The sequence below is a fragment of the Puntigrus tetrazona genome, chromosome 1 (genome assembly GCF_018831695.1).
Source record: "Puntigrus tetrazona isolate hp1 chromosome 1, ASM1883169v1, whole genome shotgun sequence".
NCBI classification, from domain to species: Eukaryota; Metazoa; Chordata; class Actinopteri; order Cypriniformes; family Cyprinidae; genus Puntigrus; species Puntigrus tetrazona.
Genome location: NC_056699.1, coordinates 6,455,677 through 6,475,345, shown reverse-complemented (window position 1 = coordinate 6,475,345; position 19,669 = coordinate 6,455,677). Strand labels below are relative to the sequence as shown.

The following is a 19,669-nucleotide window of genomic DNA, read 5'->3' as shown; positions in this document are numbered from 1 at the left end:
GAAAGAAGAGGAACTAGAGGGACATGCTCTCTGTGTCCTCTTTGAGTGCCGCTCGTTGGTCTTTTTCGAGCTTGGCGTTTAGCCCAGGCACGCCGAGACACGCTCACGTCTTACCTGAAGACTCGTTTAAATGATCTGCTTACTCGTTCACACACTTGGCACTGTTCTGAGTGAGCAGGAGCAGAGGGAAAGAGAGTTTGATGTACTTGCTCAGTACGCTTCCTTGATCAGCAGAAGAACTTCTTGGCCATGACAGGTTTTAGGTGTGTATACAGCTAGATTTGAGGGGGAAAAACAGGACATTTTACAAAGACATCAGGACTTCTGAGGGATGGATATGAAAGGCTTGATGCCATGAGAATCTTCAAAGTGTCTTTCCCAGGAGAATGCGTGGCTGTAGATTAAGGGTTAAACCAACCAACTCACATCAAGAAAGTGCTGTGAGGGTGGGAGGAAGTAGAAAGGGGAGGAGTGAAGGAATGAAGGATGGGGAGCAATGGACTGACAGACTGGTGGAAAACTGACGCACAGATAGACAAAAAGAGAGACACTAAAGTCAGGGGTCAGCAAAAAGTTCTTTGTTGGTTTTAATTATTTATATTTACTAATATAAAACTAATATGAAAGATAACTGCAACTTTTTTTCTCACAATACTCACTTTTTCTCTGACTGTTCTGAGTTATACCTGTGAGAAACACAGGTTAAAATAAAGAATTCTGACTTTTTCCTCACTATTTCAAGTTTAAATCTTACAATTTTAAGTATGCAGTGGTGTGAATAAGTGCTGGCCCCCTTCCTGATTTTTTTACTTTAATGTTTCAGACCACCAAACAAATTTAAATATTAATCAAAGATAACACAAGTGAACACAACATGCAGTTTTTAAATGAAGGTTCTTATAATGAAAGGAAAACAAAATCCAAACATCCGAACGAAAATCCAGACATTGCTTTTTATCCACGTGTCTATAGATATTTCCATGTAATGTTAAAAGGCAAGATTTATTATGTATTGATTTACAATAAGCTCATTTTTGTTCTAGGCTACAATAATATGCTATTTTAGCCAAGCTGCAGTATAGCTTCTACTGCCCTTGCTCACTTTCTCCGTCTCTCTGATAACACTCTGATCTTTGTAATATTACAGTTGTTTCTCATGGAAGTCAGTGAGATTAATGGAGAGCAAAAAGAGATTTATCTAATGTGCGTAAGTGTTTCTCTGATTTTACTTCTGAGAAATAAAATATTCTCCAGAAATCTCAACAACGTTCCAAACAATGCTTTTCCAAGATACCATCCGAGATCTCAGTATAAACATTTATTGTCAAATTCTTCCAAAATAGTAAAAAAATACTACGGTTTCTGAAAGGTTCATATTTTGGCTTTGGGATGGTCATACAATAGGTTGACAAACATGCAACAAAACATTTACATTTTTTATAATATGCGTTCATTTTTACCGTATTCGTTCAATTCGTTTAACAATTAATGTTTCCAAACCCTCCAGTGATTGGTCGATTTAATTTAAAGCAGTGTTTGTGAACTCTTACCACGTTAAAAGCAGCACCTAGTGGCAAGGAATAAATTTGCATTTTCATTCAGACCAATGAGAAAAGACCAACAAATGAGCAGGCAATATGCTTGGGACTTGTTTTAGAAATGACTTGTTTCTGTTCTATTGAGAGATAGTAACTTTATACAAGGTACACTTTTGTATTTAAAACTCTGCAGGATGCTTTCATTCACACTACGTGGAAAATAATAGGAGCACTTTAACAAAATAACGAGATTCATTCATTTTTTCATATTTCTCAGGAATTCCTGTAACTTTTTGATGCCACAGTTTTGCCCTTTATATCTTTATATACTGAATAAGTGGTGATCTATTTATATCCATTCATGCACATAGTCTCAGCTTAATATGAATGAACAAAGATGTTTATGTGTGTGCATGTGTGTGCTGCTGCTGGTCTCTTCTCTGATCTTGGGCCATATGGCTATGGTACAAAGCTTTCACTGCATTTCAAAGGACATTTATGCAGGACACCGGCTGGCCAGTCCATAAACCATACGCACTCATGCATATTCACACTTTTTATTTTTAATTCCTTTATACGCTTTTTTTCATGGTCACTGGTGGGTACCCATCTTTGTATATCCCAACAGTGACTCCACACATATAGCTATGAGTTCTTACAACTTGTATTAATATTATACTGTATGTGAATCTGCAAAGTGAGCTATGTAAGATATATTTATAAAGTATATATTTTCAGATGATTTACTGTAAGACGTCCCCATTTCCACTGGTTTTAATTCAAATCAACAGTCCACGTTTCTAGTAAAAAGTCATAAAAATGCATGAATTATAATAAAATAAAAATAATCAATGCATTAATATTGAAACGTTTTGGGTCCCCAAAAGTGAATATTAAACAGCACAACTGTTTTCAACATTGATAATTATAATAAATGTTTTTTTTTTAATCAGCATATTAAAAATGATTTCTGAAGAATCATGTGACACTGAAAACTAAGAGTAACGATACTGAAAATTCTGCTTTAACATCACAGGGTTACATTTTAATTACATTACATTTTTAAATATTTTACTATTATTTACTACTACAATTACTACTACTTTTACTGTATTTTCTTTCACAGAAAATACTTCATTCAGAAATGGTGGTGAATGTCTTGAATGGTGTATATAAATGATGAAATAATTAAATATTAAAATTATTTCATTATTTAATATCACATCTTTGAATAATTAATACATATATGATATGTAATATTACATAATTTAACTCTGAGTGTCAGGGTCTCCATATGAGAGTGGAAGCCTGATACACAAAAGCAACTACAGATTTATATTTGATATATATAGACGAATAGAGCTTGAAATTAGTGTGACTTGACTATTGTCACAATGTGAAATGAGAAACGTTATCTGCTCTTCAGCGCTGACAGTGCCCTCTCAACACTTTATTCCAGCTATGACGTACGCTTTTTTGCATGCATTGTGTGTTCATTCTTTGATTGCTTTTTAATCACACAATTTGCAATGTAATAGTCTACCGTTTGGACGTTTTTCAGTTTTGACAAGAGCCAAAGAATCTCCCGCCCAAGGCCGCGAAGAAACGTATTCCGTCCTCGACGTCACCTTGTCGTGTGAACTTTATTCTGTGTTGAAATCAGAAAGGTTTACTACATTAATATCTGTTAAGCTGGCCACCCATGACAGAGGCTTTAGGGTCATTTGAGACTGTAATAAATTAAAGTTGCACAAATGTATCTCAAACTGTTATTAGAGAGAGAGAGAGAGAAAGACATTTGAAATGATATGAGCCAATGAAAGGAAGCATGGATGAAATGCTCCCCAACTGCAGTTAATTAATTTCCTTCACTCTTCCAGTTTTCATTCAATGCCACGCAGCCCGTGTGCGTGTTTAGTGCTCCAGAAAGTTATTTTTTCTGGCAGACTGACAGAGACTTTAATGAATAAATGTTTAATTTCATTCCTGGGTAGAGAACGAATAAATGTGACTTGAGGTTACTTTGCGAGAACGCGCGCGCGCTCTTTCATATCTGACCTGCGCCAGAGTGTATCGTTGTGTTGGATTGTCAGTGACACCTAGCTAATTTAAAAAAAAGAACACTTAATAACAAACCCCTAACTTAAACTCCATTGTACATTTAAAAGAATTAAGCCATGCTTTGCCTTTTGGCATTAACACATCAGGCTACTTCCTCTCCTCTCTCACACACACACACACACACATTGATAGATGTAGTTTTTCTATCTCTTATGGAGTGGATCTTGCTGTATGAGCACATTTTTTGTCTTGGGGTGGATAGCATTTTTCCAGCTCAGTGCCCAATGCTGTGAATGCCCATGTCTCAGCACTGTAGCGCGTTTGCAGCCACTATTGGCCAAGGTCAAACTGATTATTCCCACTGTGAAGCAGCTGTCCCATCTGAGACCAACCGTGTGCGTGTGCGTACAACATTAAGAGCAGAGAGCGCAACGAGTGAATATGAAGGAGGCTCGGATGCCGGTGGCTTTGAAATCGTGTCTTCATTAGAGGAATTAAAGTGTTAACCCAACCCCAAATTAAAAATTTGTCATTAATCATTTACCCCCTTGTCGTCCAAACCCATAAAAGCTTCATTCACCTTTCATATTTTGGATGAAAGTCAGGAGGCTTTTAACTGTCCCATTGACTGCCAAGTAAATAACACTGTCATGGTCCAGAAAAGTGTGAAAGGCATCATCAGACCACTCCATTTGCCATCAGCGGTTCATCTTTAATGTTATGAAGCCACGAGAATACTTTTTGTACCCAAAGAAAACAAAAATGACAACTTTATTCAACAATTAGTTTCCTCTGTGTCTCTTGTATTTACAGAACGCAGACTGGGCACGCTCTTCTGTGCTAGTCTGGATGTTTTGAACATTCACAGAACGTTTAGAAGACAAATGATTTTACAGCTTAAAAGGAATGTTAAAAAGTTCTTAGCAATCACGTAACAAACATTATAAAGGTAAAGTCATTTTAGTGAATATTCAGCAAAAGTGTATTGTTAATAAAGCAGTAAAACACTGTTCAAAATGTACATTTTTGTACTTTAAGTAAAGGTACCAAAATGGACTCACAAACATGTACCTTTTGAAAAGGTACCACCCCAGTGACAGCTTTGTACCTTTATTTCTGAGTGAATGCTAATAAAACCAGCGAATTCAAACGTTTAGTTGAACAAAAAGTTTTTTTTTTCATGATTGCTTTCCATATTTCACTGTACAAAGGTAGGCCCAAACCTCAATGAAACGACACCGAAACAGCAACCGCAACAAACAAGCATCGTTCCTTTAGAATATAGAATAGATTAGAATCAACAGTCTTAGGAGGCCTACCAATTCAGAGCATCCTTTAGAGAATTCCCATGATGACTTTTGTCACACTATGAGGTTTGGAGCACAGCATATATATAATGAGGCCTGGGTGTATGTCACATCATACTAGGCCCTTGAGATCACCTTGTGCATGCCTGGGGGGAAACTGTTCCGGCTAAAGATGAACATGCTGTATTTATGATAGGAACACGTTTCTATAAGCACTATAGGTGTTCCTCATAGCACAGTGCCGGTGGGACTCTGTTGTGGCGCTCTGTTGTGTCATCTTGACCTCGAGCTACTGTAAATGTATTTAATGACTGTTGTGGTCAGAAGCCTCCTCTAGGATTTAAGGGGTGAGAATTATTCGAACGGGAGAAAAAAAAGCAAATGATGAAATCACTTCAAGCATATTACTTCTGTGAAAAACTAACAGTTTACGGCTTGCTTGGAAGATGAGCAGGTTTGGCAGCTCAGGTTGCTTTTTAATATAAATAATGAACTCATCGCCATCATTTCTAGTGAGGAACAGACATATCTACCTTTGCGTTCTGTAAAAAGAATTATATATAAGCTTACACTTTATCCTGAGATCAATTTAATTTTGACTGGAGGGTTTTGTGTTTTGAGAAAGATCTGTGTAAATTAGGGTTGAGAACTGTGAATAATTTGTCTCACCTTTATTATACCAGCAGTAATAGGGCCTCATAACACAGAGATTATCATCTAGCATTAGAGGTAATGCGTGGGCAAACAAGACGATATTCCGACAATTAGGAGGCTTGCGGAGCAAATCCGACTTTGATTTTTTTCATTTCTCTTGTGGAATCATTTGTAGCGTGGGAGAACTTGCGAGAGGGAGATTATTGTGTCAAATTGTCTAATAACAACACGCGGCTTAGAGCAAATCTCTTAGCATCGATAATTAAAACAACAAAAGCGATCTATCATCTTTATTAAACACGTGGTGCGTGAATTCGGTTGAGTGGGCTATCATAATGTTGACATTTTACGTTCTCTTTCTATGTACCTTCAAGCACGTCCTGATTTTGCTGAGTTAGATGTATTTTAATCCCAAAATTTTATCTTGATCCATGTATCTACACCTAAACCTAACCTTACTCATGAGTAATCCCTAAAATCAGAGGAAATGATAGATGAATGACACTGATGTACAAGCACCAAACACTGATTGTAAGCCTAAACTTCACACAGCTATAAACAGGTTCGTCAAATCTGATCGGTTAAACACAATGTTGTTCCAGGGCCAACAAAGATGCCGACACACTCGGCTAAATCAGGATCTGCGTACCTTCTTCAACACGATTCTAAAGAATTTTCTGCTACGGGGTTTCAAGAGTAAGAACGCTATTTTTTCAGTGTTTCAAGGATTTAATAATAGTGTAGCTCAGAACAAAGACTGGCCTCCCTTTCCTTTGTGGAATCAAACTAAATTCAATCAACGTAGATCAAAGACTGAATCAAAAGAAGACATCGCTTTTCTTGAGCTTCTCATTTTCAAAGCCTGTAGTCTATTGTTTGAATTTGCTCAGCATCAAAATATTAGGCTATGTTATTAGAATATACCCTACTGTTATCCCAGTGTCAGCCTATATATTACATAAATATCTAATTTGACGTGGAAACATTTTTAATCCACATATTAGACTCAGCCGCCATCTGCTGGACTCACGTACGGTACACATGAGACGAAAGCATAAGTTTTAAACTTAAAAAGATAATAATGTACTCTAACTATAACTATATAAGCTATAGCTAATTTATGAAATGTAATATTCTCTCTCTACTTTTGTCAGGTTTTGATTGCAGCTGTTATTTTTTAACGAATGTTTCATCTAATGAGCCCGCTTTCTTCCAGACCAGTAGATGGCAGTAATGCAGTTACAAAGGGACGAGTATGACACGCTAGAATAATATCATGAAGGAATCGTTATTTGAACTGTATCTTTTCGATGTTTCAATTGAATCGACTCGCAAAGTGATGAGATCTGTGATAGCACTGAGTAGGAGATGAACTGTTTTGAAAATGGAAGGTACGAAAGTTATCGTGAAAATCGTTTAAAACGCGCGGGAAAAAAACGGTGTGCATCGGGAGTTTGTTTAGTGGTGACTTTTAAGCGAATCGTTTTTGAGCTCGTTCATTTTAACGATCCGTCCAAAGGAGCCGAATCGCAAAACGAATCTGATTCTAATTGCAACTGTAGGACACACGCAACAACACTAACTTCATAACACATGAAACGCCGCTGATGTTTACAAAAGAGCGTACATCGGAGGATATTCATTGATGAGATGTAGCGCGTGAAACACTACAACTGTTGAAAATCCCGCCCGCGTAAAAAGTAAGTGAATTGAAATGTGCAGTTCTTCTCTTGTGTGTGCTGTTTGTTTGGCGTATCAAGTGAGGTCTTTCTTCGCATATGTTACAATGTCACGTTTACGATGTTGTCCTCAATTATTGTAACGACGTGGCTGCAAAATATAAACCTCATATCGCTCTCTCTATATTTTTTAAATGTCTTTAAACGCTAGTTTTATGTCCCTTAAGGTCAAATAAGATATGCACATATATATGGTATATACCATGGTATGTCACATGTTAAAAAATGAGTGTTCTACAAACTACGCTGTACTATATTCTTGCATATTTTGTTAATATTATTGCAGCTGCATCTACCAATTAAGGTTTTTGTCTTTGCACTTAGCTTTGTCTATAGTTAGTTTTAAAGCTATGGACGGGGTTAAAGTGTTTTCTTGGACTCTGACCTCTGCCTCTATTTATCTCTATTTAAGAGTACAGATAGCTTTCCAATGCTGAGCTGCTCCATGCAATTGCAGAGCATGGATAGGAATCATGAACAGCTGTGCATTTGCAAATGCAAAGAGAACTGAATATACTTTCTCAGTTCAAAACGTAACTTATTTTGTTTTATATGCTTGCTTTTTAACTTCGGAAGAAGATTAAATGAGTCTTTCAGCAGAAGAGGTACAGTATGAAAAGTGGTCTAATTCATTCACGACTAGGTTGCTCTCTCCAGTAGCTACTTCCCCATATCTGCAGCTTTGTGTGTTTTAGTTTTCTCCTCTGTGTGACATTTGTCACGTAAGGTTTAATGGGAAGTAATATTGGCAAATACGTAGCTTTATGTCTGTGTCTTACACAGGCTGTTGCCTAGAATATGTTTTTATCATTAAGGTAAACAGGTTTTGTAACTGACTTTTATTTTGTTGTCTAGTTTAATGAAGAAGACCTCAGGATACTTAAAAACAACCTTAAAAGAAGGCTTACATTTCAGTTAGTTCACTAAACATATGGCATCAGAAGATCTGGAATATAAAAATTAATATGTAAACTATCATTCAAACATTTTGAGTCTAAGATTTTTAAAAAATGTTTTTGGAAGTATCTTTGTATCTCTGTATCTCTGTTTTTGGAAGTACCGATTTAATGCGTTCTTACAAATTAGAAGTATTAATTTATTTTTAAAAAGTGCTGATCTTAAATTTCTATAAAAGCTGTTATCAGATATCCAATATGATTAAACCTGTTAATCTTTAGTAAACGCTAATAATTCAGGTACATTGTTAAATGTAATCTTGTATGTAGAAATGTAGTAATAAAATGTACGTTAAAACTGTTGATTATTATTATAATGCCCAGTTTCGCTTCTAACATTTAAAATTGTTGATTTATATTTTTAATTTTATTTTGAATTAGTTTAGGTATAGCATCGAATTTATCAGTGAATATCATTGAATATTAGCTTATTAATATCAGCCAGAATATTAATGAATGTTTCCACATCAGCATACGTTTTTGATTAATTTTCACAGTAAAGTCTCGTTATGCGGTATAATAAAACGATTATTGCCAGAATAATTGCTTTTTTGAGATTTATGAGTTAGTCTGCTTGCACAAGCAGTGTGGGATGGGTTATGCAATTTGATTCTCGCATTTAGAATATGTTGTGTTAATTATCTTCTCTTGTCTTTGTATCTTCTTTAAACTCCGAAGTTTGAAATGGTGTCTTACAAGAGACTCACGCCTGAGGAGGTTCATTTCTCAGGAGCCGCTTTATTGGATCCTGATGAGTCCACAGATACAGATCTAAAGGAAGTAAACCCAGAACTGCCCCTGCTGCCCCAAAACCATCGCTGCTCCATCACCGTTGCCCTGCTGACCCTTGGGGGACTTATTGTAGTTCTCTCTAGCATCTGGCTGCTTGGAACTATATTTTGGTTGCATAAGCCATTCTCCACAGAACCCCATAGACCCCCTCCACCTGCTGTAGCTAAACGCCCTAACGAGACGTGGCTGCAGCCGGAGTCCTGCTCGCAGATCCCAGAAGCTTGGAGGTTCGACTGTTATCCAGAGAGAGGTGTGGTGGTGACGGAGGACATGTGCCACGCTCGAAACTGCTGCTTCATACAGCGCTCACAGGCCAAGACATCGGGACGGGGTGGAGTGCCGTGGTGTTTCTACGCGCTTGACTATCCATCCTACGAGTTGGTGTCCATTACTGACACAGAGATGGGGAAGGTGGGAAAACTGCTCCGGAACAAAAAGACGTATTATCCTAAAGACATAGATGCACTGCAGATGGAGGTGATGTATGAGGAAGACAACAGACTGCGTGTGAGGGTGAGAGCACTTCTGGTCTTCAGGCTACTGGCAGGTTAATGTTTAGTCCTTTAAGACTGATGTTAAAGTCATAAATAAAGGCATAAAATAGGGATATATATATCAGTATATTGGTCCCAGATTGGTTATTAGCTAGACTTTCTTTTTTAAATAGAATATGTTGTAAATATCAGTAGTTTTATATTGAATATGTACAGTTAGTTGGACAATACATTAATTAATAGTTTTACTATTACGTATATATTTTTAAATAACATGTTTTAATCATTTTAAAATGTAGAGTTTAAAAATGTAATTATTTATATCAACTTAAAAGTTTGTGTCGTTACCTTTTTTTATTAATGATTTTGAAAAGCATCTTATGGTCACCAAGACCATTTTCATTATATTTTCATAATTTCATTATTTTCAAAACTAAATGTTTATCAACCAATGCTCCAGTCTTCAGTGACTTAATACATTTGTAATATGCTGATTCTTTGCTTTGGACACATTTCCATGTTATCATCAACACTTGTGCTGCTTAATATTTTTGCTAAAATGTTATTTATCTGTAATAAGTTTTTGTAGCATTATTCATGCTTTTACTGTCACTTTTGATTAATTTTAAGCATCCTTTATTCATTTACTTAAAATGAAAACCTTTCTGACCCCAAAGTTTTTGGATGGTGTTGTATAATATATATATATACATTATCAGGTATTATTATATATTTAACTCTCAATTAAAATAATTCTGCACTAATAATTCATTTACACTGATAAATGTAGCAAATATAGTATTTAAAGAAATTGTTTAAAAAAATGTAATTTATTAATTTTTTTAACATAGTATAGCGTTTGATGGTTATTTACTCAGTTTAATAATATCATCCAGATTATTATTATTATTGATATCGGTACATCTGGAATAAAAACCACTGTCAGATTGTCACAACCTACCATATTTTTCATTGTTTCATAATATTTTTGTGTCAAATACAGATAACAGACCCGGCCGAAAAGAGGTATGAGGTGCCTATAGATGTTCCTGTGGTTGAGAAAAAAGCATCAAATCCCTCTTACACCGTAGAATTCATCAAAGAACCTTTTGGGCTGATTGTCAAGAGAACACAGACAGGAACTGTACTGTAAGTGCCCTTTACTGTCAACTAACATGAAAACATAGACCTGCTTAAAAAAACAACAACACTAACAATTGAATGATTTAGTTTCTTTTAACATTAGAAGTAATGAGCAGGGAATCTATTATTTGGCATGTCTTCAGTATTGTACCAATATCAAGTTATTAAAATCCGTTCACGTCCCATCAGGTTGAATACATCCATAGCTCCTCTCTTCTTCGCGGATCAGTTCCTGCAGATGTCTACATCATTACCTTCCCGTTTCATTTATGGACTGGGTGAACATCGCTCCAACTTTCTGCACGACCTCCAGTGGAACACCCTCACCATGTGGGCTCGAGATGTCCCGCCAATGGTAACTTAGAAACTGTCACTTCTGTTTCTGATCTAACAACTAGGCTTAAAGGAGTTTCCTGAAGTTGTACTCGCCCTCAGACCAAACAAGCTGTTCCTGCATCAGACCAGATTTGGAAGAATGTAGCATTACATGACTTGTTCATCATTGGACCCGTTGTAGTCAATGGGTGCCGTCGGAATGAACATGTTAATGACACATCACAGTAATCCACAACTACATTCCCACAATCAACATCTTGTGAAGAGAAAAGCTGCATGTTTGTAAGAAACAATAAAACTAAAAGACCATTTTAATTTCAAACTTCAAATTTCAATCAATGCCAGCCAAAATTTTTGTCCTTAATCCATGTATCTTTCTCCTTTTGTACTCTCACATTAAAAAACCTGCAGCGTGTTTATTTAGAATTGTTTTTGCTTGTAAAAGGTGCTTGATCTATGCATATTTCTCTCCTGATTGAAGCAATATTATGCATAGAGGACTGTTGTATTAGCCAGAAGATTTGAAACCAAAAAAAAAAAGGCCTTGTTGGATTTGTTTCATTCAAACACAAAGCTTTTCATTTTAAAAGATAATAAAGTAAACGTGGATTACTAGTGAATTATTGTGATGTTTTTAGCTTGGACTGACGTCCCCATTCACTGCAGATGATCCATTGGTTAGCATATTACACTGTACATTATAACATGACCCCTTTAACAGCACTCCAAACATCAATCCAGGTTAATAAATGTTCCAGATCACACTTAACTGCTCTTCTTTTCTTGATTGACGGTTCTTTCAGGAGCTGACCAACCTCTATGGCGTCCATCCCTTTTATCTTTCTATGGAAACAGATGGAATGGCACATGGGTTTTTCATGCTCAACAGCAATGCAATGGGTGGGTTCACCACACGCATGCATGCTTGATTTTAAACTGACATTGAATTCAGTAAGTAGTAATCAGCATCCATATACATTTCAAACTCCAAACACAATGCAAACCACATACCATTTGACAAGCCATGCATCAAATACTATAGACCTGCTTTCACTGAGTTAGACTGCTGTTCCTCAGAGTGCATAACGCCATTTTAAAAGATTAATATTTTGTGTTGTATATTGTTATAATAAGTTTTCATCATAATGTGCCTAATGGTTCTCAGCATTAATTAAGTGTACCATTCCTTGTAAATTATTATCCAATTTTTCTAGCGTTTTTTTTTTTCCTCTTCTTCCTGAGAATTATTTCTACTTACAATGTTTTTCCCATGTACCATTTCAAAATCATTTACATGATACTTCAGGGCATTACAGTGGTGCGTGTCCAAAAAAAGTATTAAAATGCTAATTATGGTATTAAATGATGGTAATACCTCATGTTGTCTGAACTTTGTAATAATGTGTAAATAATCTCTGATGTAGATGTGGCTCTGCAACCTGCTCCTGCCCTCACCTGGCGTATGATTGGTGGGATCCTCGACTTTTACATTTTCCTAGGCCCGGATCCCAGCTCTGTGATTGCACAGTATTTGGATGTTGTAGGTCAGCAAGCATCATAAGCGGTATTTGATAAGCATTTTCACATTGAGTATCAGAAATTCAAGAACTAATTATTGAATCTTCTCTTTTTCACATTAGGGAAGCCTGCAATGCCCATCTTCTGGGCTCTGGGCTATCATCTTTGCAGGTGGGGCTACAAGTCAAGCGACAAAACCTGGAATGTTGTAAAAGAAATGCGAAATTATGGGATACCTCAGGTACTGTATTTGTCAGATCAGTTTCATTTATTGTTTGTTTGATTCGGTGTCAGTAGTTACGGCTAGGTTTGTGCTCATAAGCAAATGTTTTGTTGTGATTGGTTGGAATTTCAAATCTGCTCCACAAGATTTGCATTGTTGATAGACATAAAAAAAAAAATTTCTGAAAGTATTTCAGCACAGAAAATAAAGACAACAAAAAACATATAACTTGCATTGTTATTGTTAGCAAAAAGCCAATTTACTTTTGTTTTTTGGTAATTTAAATAAGGTATAAATGTTTTATTACAAAAAAAATATCTTGCCTTGGCTACTAACTAAAACAAATGCTGAAGTAATAAAATGTAAAAAATTATTAAATTAAAAAAAGAAAAATATTAATATATACTGTACTGTAATAAATAATATTAAATATGACTTTTAATATAATATTAAAAAAACACTAATTGCAAATTAGTAACAAATAACAACATTTTTCTGTCTTTCAGGATGTTCAGTGGAATGACATTGACTACATGGATAATGCCTTAGACTTCACTTACGACACTGTGAACTTTTCCAGCCTTCCTGACCTTGTGAAAGACCTTCATAGACATGATCAGCATTACGTCATGATCTTGGTACACGCACACTTCGATTGACACATAAACAGCTCATTTGTGAATTTAATGAACAACACCGTACTTTGCTAGAACACCTAAATGTCCGTGAAGTGGACTAAAAAGGACCTTTGCACCAGAAGGTCACTGCACAAATGTTACTTTTGATTAAATAACTCACACGGTTTGATATGCACAGGCATTCATTCAGGTTTAGTGTGGCTTAAATAATTTTTGGAGACATTCAGTAGATTTATTTGCAGAAAGCAGATACGCTAAAATTCAAAATGAGAGGAATGTCTGTGTTCCGTGGTTTTAAATATGCTTCTCCTGCAAAGACCGTCCATATGACACGCTTCCTCATTTGGATCTCATCTCTTTTGTGGAGCAGTAGAATCACACTGACAGTCATGAGGCTGTTTTGGCAGCTGAATGTTTCACACGACTGCAGATGAATCCCTCACTAAAGCGTTTGGATGTGTCACTGTGGATTTAGCTGAAGTGTGCTTGATGTGCTTGTGTGTTTGTCTCTTTTGCACTTCCTCATCAGGATCCTGGTATCAGTAACTCTCAGCTGCCTGGCTCTTACTGGCCATTTGATGAGGGGATGAAGAGAGGCATCTTCATCAATGATTCGAATGGAGACGTCCTAATCGGGAAGGTATACTGAAGTTACTTAAAATTCGGGATGGGATTATTACATTTTTTGTTCGTTTTGAAAGAAGTTTCTTACCTTACCAAGGCTGCATTAATTTTATAAGAAAATGCAGGAAAATGCGGATTTGCTTCTCAAGAAACATTTCTTATTAACACTGAAAATAGATCGTGATATTATTGTTACAACAGATAGTAACTTGTTTTTACTTTTTACAAATATATATATTTTTTTTTTATAGTTTTTAAGGACATTATAAATGTCTTTACTTATCTTTACTATAGCGATTGAATGTCTCCTTGTGATATAAAAATATTAATTTGTGAAATTTCTATAAAATGTACTTATAAAGCATAACAGGTAAACAATTTAATTCGTAACAAATAATACATTTCTGTAATGCTTCATCGACACCAATAGATGTCAGAATGAAGTTCAAGACTGAAGAAAACAGTAAATAATTTTTAAAAATTAACATTTTAGTTGCTTATAATATTTAGTGATTGTCCAGTCAAAAACAAAATACATATAAATATTGTAATTATGAACATTCTAACGTATTCATTACATGTGACTGGGGTTATGATTTTTGTTTTCTAGGTCTGGCCAGGACTCACAGCATTTCCAGATTTCTCCGATCCAGATACACACGAATGGTGGTACCAGAATCTGAAGCGTTTCCATGAAAAAGTGCCTTTTGATGGCGTGTGGATTGTATGTTATGCCTTTGTATTATTGACTGATTGATGGCTCATTATTTGCATTTACCCAGACATTGATCATGTTCAGTTCTTTATATCTCTTTTTCAAGGACATGAATGAGCCATCTAATTTCTTTGATGGATCACTGAATGGTTGCCCAGACAATGAACTGGAAAATCCTCCCTACACTCCAGGTATTGGTGCATTGTGTGCAGATCTACATTATGCATGCTGCAGTTTTTTCCAACAATAAGGCATGGTAATGTCTGCTGTAGGTATTCTGGGTGGTACATTAAAGGCCAAGACTGTGTGTGCATCTGCACGTCAGAAAATCTCCACTCACTACAACATACACAGTCTGTATGGACTCATGGAAGCTAAGGCTACTGAAAGGTATACACCAAAAATACAGAAATATAATAATAAACTACAGTTGAAAAGTTTAGATCAGGTGAGTATATATTTTGTAATACTTTGAATTTAATACTAGTTTTAAGTATTCGTTTTAGCATGGATGGATTAAATTGATAAATGAATTATCAAATAAATAAATCCGCTTCTAAACATTGATAATAATAAGAAATGATTTCTTAAGGATCTTGTGATACTGAAGACTGGAGTAATGATGCTGCAAACTCCACTTTGCATCACTGGAATGAATGTAGTTTATAAATAATAAATAGAACAGTAATCATTTTTATAACAATTAAAAATATATATAGTTTTCACAATGTTACTGTTCATACTGTGTTTGACAAAAAAAAAAAAATGTTTTAAAAAATGTACTGACCTAAAACTTTTAAACAGGAATTTACCTAGATACATATATCTATGTTGAATGTCAAACAAGGCAAGCACATTTTTCAAGCAAAATATTTCACTAGGTTTTAAAGGATTAAATGCATTTTTTTATAGTGTTTGAACACTTTCTGGTTGGATTGTGTCTGATCCATCTGTCTCTCTCAGTGCTTTGAGGAAGATCACAGATAAGCGCCCCTTCGTCATTTCCCGCTCTACGTTTCCCAGTCAGGGCAAGTATTCGGGCCACTGGCTCGGAGACAACAGGAGCCAATGGAAAGATCTGGCCACATCCATACCAGGTATAAACACACACGCACCATGCTCTGCTGAGGCCAGAGTTAGTCCCATAGACTTTTGTATTTAGTACAACTACAATAACCATTTTCTTCCTTTTTTCCAGGTATGCTGACATTTAACATCCTTGGCATTCCTCTCATTGGGGCTGACATCTGTGGCTTTGGGGGCAGCACTACAGAAGAACTGTGCGTCCGATGGACCCAGCTCGGAGCTTTCTACCCCTTTTCAAGAAATCACAACTCCATAGATGAGCAGGTGAACTTTCTTTAATCTATCCAGCAAGTTATGATAGTTTAGTTTAACTTTACACTACAGCACTTAGTTTTTATCTTCTTGTTCTTCTGCAGTCTGTTTTTTTGTTTGTTTGTTTATTTGATTAGTACACCATCTGTCAATTGTTTTTGGCAGTACAGTGTTTTTATAATGTTTTTTTAGCATTCCAAAGACACTTCTCTGGATTAACAGTTTTGCTATTTCATAACAGAATCAGGAACCAACTGCATTCAGCCCTGCAGCTCGTATAGCAATGAAAGAAGCCATTCTCCTGCGTTATTCTCTGTTCCCACATCTCTACACACTCTTCCATCACGCACACAGCAGTGGACACACAGTCGCCACACCACTGCTCTTTCAGTAAGATAAACACAAAACCTGATTTAAAGTGTATTTATTTTGAAAAGAATTCTTTACTCTGAACATTTAGTATATTTAAGCTTTATGGTGAATTATCATATATATATATATATATATGTGTGTGTGTGTGTATATATATGTGTGTATATGTATGTATATGTTTACAGATACTAGAAGATGTACATGTTAACTTAATTACTGGTTGTGCTGTGCCTTTTAGGTTCCCAAACGATGAGAAGACGTATGGAATAGATAAACAGTTCCTGTGGGGAAAGAGTTTGCTGGTCACACCGGTTTTAGAGGCAGGGCGAGATTATGTTGTGGGATATTTCCCTAAAGGCCTCTGGTACGATTTCCACACTGTAAGTCAACCTTCGTAGAAATTCATAATTCTCTTGCAATGGAGTCTCATACAGTTTTCATCCTGTATGTTTGTGTCATATGCAGGGTGACTCATTGGTAAGCAGTGGAGAAGAGATCAATCTTAAGGCACCGACAGACAAAATCAACCTGCATCTCAGAGAGGGTTCAGTCATACCTACACAGGTCACAAAGAAGCACATTGTATACTCATATATTACTCATATATTTGCTTTATTCATTTTTATATTTTCTTAATTATAGTAATTGTATTTTTAAACTTAAAACTACTTAAAAAAGTAATGAGATTTGTATTTGTTTGCTTCAGAGACCTAACACGACCCTGTGGGTGAGCAGCGGTCAACCTCTTCATCTGATTGTGAGTCTAAGTGAGGACGGCCTGGCGAACGGTGATTTATTTTGGGATGATGGAGAGACCCTCGACACATATGAGAAAGATCAATACGCTTACATCTACTTCGCAGTAGAACAGGTACAGAAAATGCACAGTTCACCTTTGTTGCAGTAATCCAGCATGCTTTTAGTTCTTGTTGAGCATTCATTCAGTTCTCATACATTATAAAAGGTCATTTCACATCACTTCTATTAAGTTTTTTCACGAATCAATCGGATTATACCCAGGACTATTTTCTAGAACACACCGCTCGCTTGGTTCTAAAATATTTCTGTAATTGTCAGCTAGCATTAGTTATCCTGCCTGATATCAGGGATGATAAACGGAATGATGTAATTTATTAATGATCTTCAGAACACAATGACATCCGAGGTGCTGCATAATCAAGAGGAGGCTACTTACATCACAGTGGAGACCGTTTCGTTTTATGGAGTGAAGGCCAAGCCAGAAAACGTAACCGTGAATTCACAAGAGGCAGCGTTCACTTACCGCAACAATCAGGTAATATCATTTAATGTTGTTTTCGGGAAGCTGCTGGTTATAAAACGGTAATGGTTTGTGTATTTTGTTAGTGAGGGAATTTCAAAATATAAAAAATGATACGGCTATGATACTCAAACTACTTTCAGCATTTGTTTATGGTTTGTGGTTTACTACTGTTTTAAAACATATTTTTTGGAGGATGTTGCCATTTCATGTTTAAACGTCGTTAAATGCATGTTATATACCAAAGAATTCTTTTTTTATTTAACAAAGAGCTAAAAACAAAATGCGAGTATAATGCATGCATTGTCTTATGTCTGTCCAGGTGCTGACAGTAACAGACTTGGGTCTGAATCTCAGTCATAACTTCACAATCAGCTGGATGTAAATGTGAAAGTCATCAGTAATATTTTAAAATCGCGAGTTGCTGCAGAAATCACGACCATATCATCTCAAATGACTTTATCTTAGTACTTGGACAGTGGTGGTTCTGGTCCTGAAATCAAATATAAACCAGTAAGCATATGACAGATTATTGATTGTATGTTGTTGAATGTCTGTATTATTGACCCAGTAGCGGTCAGTTGCACTCAGATGGAGCAAAACCGAAGGGAAAACCTGTGTATTTTGATGAAATGTATTTGTTTGATCTGTTGAGTAGATAGATATTTTTACCTCTGCTGTTATATTACTGCCTGTTGTTGCTGATATCGTTTCTGTAGAGCAGAAAAATTCAAGCATTTTAGTGGTGAATAAAGCTTCTTATTTTAAATTAGATTTACACCTTGCCATGCCATCGAAACCTAGGCAAGTATGAGATGATTCTGTGGTAAAAGCAAACAACATCGATACAGAAAAAACGATAACCACTACAAGTTCAAAAGCGATCCTGCTGAACTTGCAGCCTTTCACATTCTTACAAATTAAGTTGATCGGTGTGATGTTGATTTGCATATGTGTATATATCGTTTACAAGCGTGTTTGCACAGTTAAGGACATTCTGATGCTGCAGAAATGCATGTTAGAGCTTTAGTTAGCAAACATCGTTTCCGTGCACGGGCAGGCATGTAACTAAAATGATGCAGTGTGTTCAGCCTATCCAAATGTGATAGAAACTCTTTTTCTTCTTATGATTCATTTGTTTTAATGCCCAAAGCAAGTCGTTATAAAATGTACAACCATGACAACATTACAGAAGTAAATCACTGTACAGCATTCATCAAGGCTTAAAGAGGCATCGTCGTGCATTATTTTGTCAATTGCTACCACATGCTGTCGATATTACCATTTATAACGTAACATCGTGCCTTATATTTCATCTAAGCTGTGATTTAAACATTCAGTGGCTTTACTGTGAATGTATAATACCCTTTGTTCGAAACACTGGGCTGCTTTACAAATTTTATCAAATGTAATGAAGAAATTCTAATGTATAGAACTGTGATCCTAAAATTGAAGCTAAACAATATATCTACACCAATACGAGCTGTTTTTTTTCCTTGAAATGACCCTGAACAAACTGCTGTACAGCCATTCGCGAGACTTACAGGGTAGTGTGCAATAAAAATTCAAAGTGTTTGTCCTTTGTCTTGTGTGTGTGTGTGTGTGTGTGTGTGTGTGTGTGTGTGTGTGTGTGTGTGTGTGTGTGTGTGTGTGTGTGTGTGTGAATGGGCCTCTTAGCGTCCAGTAATATATGAACTTTCAAACCACAGGAAATAAAAATGATCTCTACAACTCAAACCTAAAAAACTGAATTATTATCTCAAAGTCAGAGCTATAGTTATTGTGACATGGAACTGGATTTAGAGGCACTTCCTTTACTTTCTTATAAGAAGTGGCTTATTATTTTTTAGCTCAGTGCAGTGACCGCAGGAAAAGCATCTTTTTAAACTAAACGTATTTTTCTACTATTTATACTAAGTTACACGCTGTTGTAAAATACATT

General features: G+C 36.0%; 1 protein-coding gene across 2 annotated transcripts; it reads left to right on the top strand.

Moving 5' to 3' along the window:
• The first annotated feature begins 7,091 nt into the window (after nucleotides 1-7,091).
• gaa2 (alpha glucosidase 2) lies at nucleotides 7,092-19,302 on the top strand. 2 transcript variants are annotated; one of them, XM_043241672.1, is made up of 20 exons: nucleotides 7,096-7,260; nucleotides 8,934-9,560; nucleotides 10,545-10,690; nucleotides 10,874-11,039; nucleotides 11,824-11,920; nucleotides 12,445-12,564; nucleotides 12,661-12,779; nucleotides 13,268-13,399; nucleotides 13,929-14,039; nucleotides 14,634-14,747; nucleotides 14,845-14,929; nucleotides 15,011-15,128; nucleotides 15,702-15,835; nucleotides 15,937-16,088; nucleotides 16,318-16,466; nucleotides 16,687-16,828; nucleotides 16,914-17,012; nucleotides 17,155-17,319; nucleotides 17,596-17,742; nucleotides 18,050-19,302. In XM_043241672.1, exons 2-20 carry the CDS (start codon nucleotides 8,940-8,942, stop codon nucleotides 18,110-18,112), a joined length of 2,880 nt encoding a protein of 959 aa, XP_043097607.1. In that variant the 5' UTR covers nucleotides 7,096-7,260; nucleotides 8,934-8,939; the 3' UTR covers nucleotides 18,113-19,302. The 2 variants fall into 2 exon arrangements, 1 of the variants encoding a protein (XP_043097607.1); XR_006251174.1 differs by lacking the exons at nucleotides 17,596-17,742; nucleotides 18,050-19,302 and having other exon boundaries at nucleotides 7,092-7,260; nucleotides 16,687-16,812; nucleotides 17,155-17,295.
• Nucleotides 19,303-19,669: the final 367 nt, after the last annotated feature.

Coding starts and splice junctions, on each gene's coding strand:
- gaa2 (XM_043241672.1), top strand. CDS start 8,940: ATGGTGTCTTACAAGAGACTCACGCCTGAGGAGGTTCATTTCTCAGGA. Junction 12,565..12,660: donor ACAGTATTTGGATGTTGTAG/GTCAGCAAGCAT, acceptor TTTTCACATTAG/GGAAGCCTGCAATGCCCATC. Junction 17,743..18,049: donor TCACTTACCGCAACAATCAG/GTAATATCATTT, acceptor ATGTCTGTCCAG/GTGCTGACAGTAACAGACTT.